This window comes from Postia placenta (assembly GCF_002117355.1).
Source record: "Postia placenta MAD-698-R-SB12 unplaced genomic scaffold POSPLAscaffold_57, whole genome shotgun sequence".
In the NCBI taxonomy this organism is placed as follows: domain Eukaryota; kingdom Fungi; phylum Basidiomycota; class Agaricomycetes; order Polyporales; family Adustoporiaceae; genus Rhodonia; species Rhodonia placenta.
Window position 1 is genome coordinate 1 of NW_020169888.1, and position 2,888 is coordinate 2,888.

The window sequence follows — 2,888 nt, forward strand, 5'->3', positions numbered from 1 at the left end:
TGGCGGCGCGAATTCGGCTTGTACGGCCTCATCACCCATGAACACGTCGAACCCGAGGTACGCCCCTTGTGCTCCCCTAATACTCAGAGTCGCTGACAACCTAAGCACAGGCAACGACAGGAAAGGAGGTACTGTTCGGATACGACGTCGACGGGCGACCAGCTCTCTACCTGCGTCCGAGCAGACAAAACACGGGGGAGTCGATCCGTCAACTGCATTTCCTGACGTGGACGCTCGAACGCTGCGTGGACCTCATGGGTCCGGGAGTCGAGTAAGCCGTCTCCCCGAGCGCGTAGCCGCTTGCCCGGCTAACGCCCAATGGCCCCGCTCAGGAACATCGCGCTCATGGTAGACGTCTCCGACCGGGCCAAAATGCCTTCCATCTCACAGTCCCGTGCGGTACGTATACATCATGTCACCTAAAGCTCAATGGCGACTGATGACGCGCTCGCCGGCAGACTGTCAACATTCTTCAGAACCACTGTGCGTCACTTCCGTAGCCATCATGGCACAGCACGTCTCACCTCTTCCGCCGCAGACCCAGAACGCCTCGGACGCGCCCTCATCACGAACGTACCCTTCCTCGTTAACGCGTTCTTCCGAATTATCACGCCGCTGCTTGACCCCGTCACTCGCGAAAAGATGCGCTTCAATCCCGCGTGCATCAAGGACGGCCTCTTTACGCCCGAGATGCTCATGAAAGAGTGGGGCGGCGCTCGGGAGTTCGAGTACGACCACGAGCAGTATTGGTCTGCGCTGGTGAAGATGTGTGACGAGAGGCGGATGCGCATGATGGATGCGTGGAGATCTCAGGGAAGTACGGTCGGGATCAAGGAGTGCGCTATAGACAGTTGGTGCGCGCGTCCTGGATCACGAGCGTGCGAGAAATGACCGAGTGAAAATCGAGAGATAGGCCAAGTGCAAGGGAATAGAGGACAGTAGGGGGCAAGGGAATAGAGAGTAGGGGGCAGGATGTAGAGTGCAGTAGAGCGCAGAGTGTACACACAATATCCACAAGCAAATATATTTCATCGTCTTCTACAGCCTACTGACAGACTCACTCCCCGCGCCCATTCCAGAGCTCCTCACAGGACACATCCCGCACCCCGTGTGTCGCGCCCACCGCGCCCTTGTCCAAGCAGCAGCCGCCGCCGTCGACCAGGACATCTACGGAAGCGCCTTCCACCGCTGCTTCGCAGTCCCCGCTGTGCTCAATGTCTCCTCGACAGACCGACACACCATCCGGGACATCAAAGCCACAGTCCGCCCGCGCGCAAGCATGTCCTCCAACTGCCCCGCGCACATGCTGATGACGACCGGCACTGGCCAAGCCCGGTCAGTCGTAAACGCCCCCTGCACGTCCAGAGACGGTCACTGCCGGGGACGTCCAGACAGCCTGCCGCTCATGCACCATATACGCACCGAGCGCGAGAGCAGCAGCGCACCGTGACGGCCAACGACGCTGACCGAGCCCGGTCAGCTGGCAGCGCACAGCAATCAGTGAGAGTGCACACAACACATCCGAATGTCTGAAGACCGCGCGCGCTGACAACAGCTCATGCTGACCAGGCCCGGTCAGCCGTAGACACCCCGCGCACGTCCAGAAAAGGCCACTGTCTGGGATAGCCCGCTGCTGATGCGCCGCGCTGCAGCGGGACACCGTGGTGGTCAGCGACGCTGACTGGGCCTGGTCAGCTGGCGACGGACGTGCGGCGACGATCAGCGGGAGCGCACACGACGCACCTGAATGTCTGCAGATCCCGCGCGCTGACGAGTCCCGGTCAGCCATAGACACCCCATGCACATCCAGGAATGACCATTGCTGTGGATGGCGAGACAGCCTGCTGCTCACGCGCCATGGCAGTGGATCACTGTGATGACCAATGACACTGCCCGGGCACGGTAAGTTGTCAACGTGCCGTGCACATTCTGAGACGATCGCCAGTGGAGATCGCGAGAGGGCGCACCGCCAATGCATGGGCATACACATCGAGCACCGCCGCGACGGCTAACGATGCTGACCGGGCCCCTTGACCTCCAAAAGCTTGTGTGCCACTGCGATGTGCTTGCGGACGACCTGCGCGCAGAAGGGCGTGATGGGGTGCGGACGCAGAAGATCGCTGTGACGGACAAACTTCAGAGCCAGATCGTCATGCCATGTGTCGGATGCTCCGCCATCGCTGACGCTGGGTGGCATCAACCAGCCGCTGTCGTCCTCCCCGCTGAGCATATTGCGGACAACGCACACGTTCGAGTCGCCCGGGACACAGCCGCTCGGCGCGAGTGGCTATTTCCGGATGTGTCGGGGCGGGCTCAAGCGAGCCCGATGGTGGTGCTGCCATCCACGGAGAGTGAGGCATCGATGTCGATGGTCCACAACATGCACATGAAGTTCTACACCGCGCCCGAGCCGCAGGAGGACCAGGCAGAGGAGTGGAACAAGATGTGCGCGCAGCAAAGCGAGTTGCTCGTGCAACTGCCGCCGGACTTGCAAATCTCGGTACTGTTTGAGAAGCACGGGCGTGCGGCGAGCAAGAGCATCTCGGAGGATACTAACGACACTGACCAGGCCCAGTCAACTGTCGGCGCACATCGGTCATCAGTGGAAGCACGTACATTGCACCCGACAGTCGCCAAGCTCTGTGGTGAGGCGCAGTGACAGCCAACGATTCTAACCAGGCCCAGTCAGCTGTCCATGCCCCGTGCACAACTAGGCATCAATTGCCTTGAGCGTGTTCCCTTTCGCAGCGAGCTGGCCATTCGAAAGCGTGATCATGCTCGCAAATGTCGGGCCCTGGCACCTTGTTCCGCTGACCATTCCCACGCTCCCATTGACAGTGATCTTGAAGTTCACCTCCCGGGTACCCGCGCCCGCTCACGTCGAGCAA

At 60.7% G+C, this 2,888-nt stretch overlaps 3 protein-coding genes across 3 annotated transcripts; 2 read left to right on the forward strand and 1 right to left on the reverse strand.

The window, feature by feature from the left end:
* On the forward strand, window positions 1–891 carry POSPLADRAFT_1161342 (hypothetical protein; the record flags this gene model as incomplete). Its single annotated transcript, XM_024487665.1, has 5 exons — window positions 1–57; window positions 111–271; window positions 333–399; window positions 459–483; window positions 539–891. Coding segments are annotated over 5 exons (663 nt in total), but the record flags the coding sequence as incomplete, so codon positions are not given.
* A 166-nt stretch (window positions 892–1,057) lies between these two features.
* POSPLADRAFT_1050920 (hypothetical protein) lies at window positions 1,058–2,230 on the reverse strand (the record flags this gene model as incomplete). Its single annotated transcript, XM_024480098.1, has 5 exons — window positions 1,058–1,210; window positions 1,240–1,322; window positions 1,423–1,545; window positions 2,023–2,077; window positions 2,144–2,230. The coding sequence occupies 5 exons, from the start codon at window positions 2,228–2,230 to the stop codon at window positions 1,058–1,060; spliced, it is 501 nt and encodes a 166-aa protein (XP_024332834.1).
* Window positions 2,231–2,287: 57 nt separating this feature from the next.
* Window positions 2,288–2,888, forward strand: POSPLADRAFT_1108353 (hypothetical protein; the record flags this gene model as incomplete). The annotated part of the gene is made up of 2 exons (XM_024483330.1): window positions 2,288–2,522; window positions 2,749–2,888. Coding segments are annotated over 2 exons (375 nt in total), but the record flags the coding sequence as incomplete, so codon positions are not given.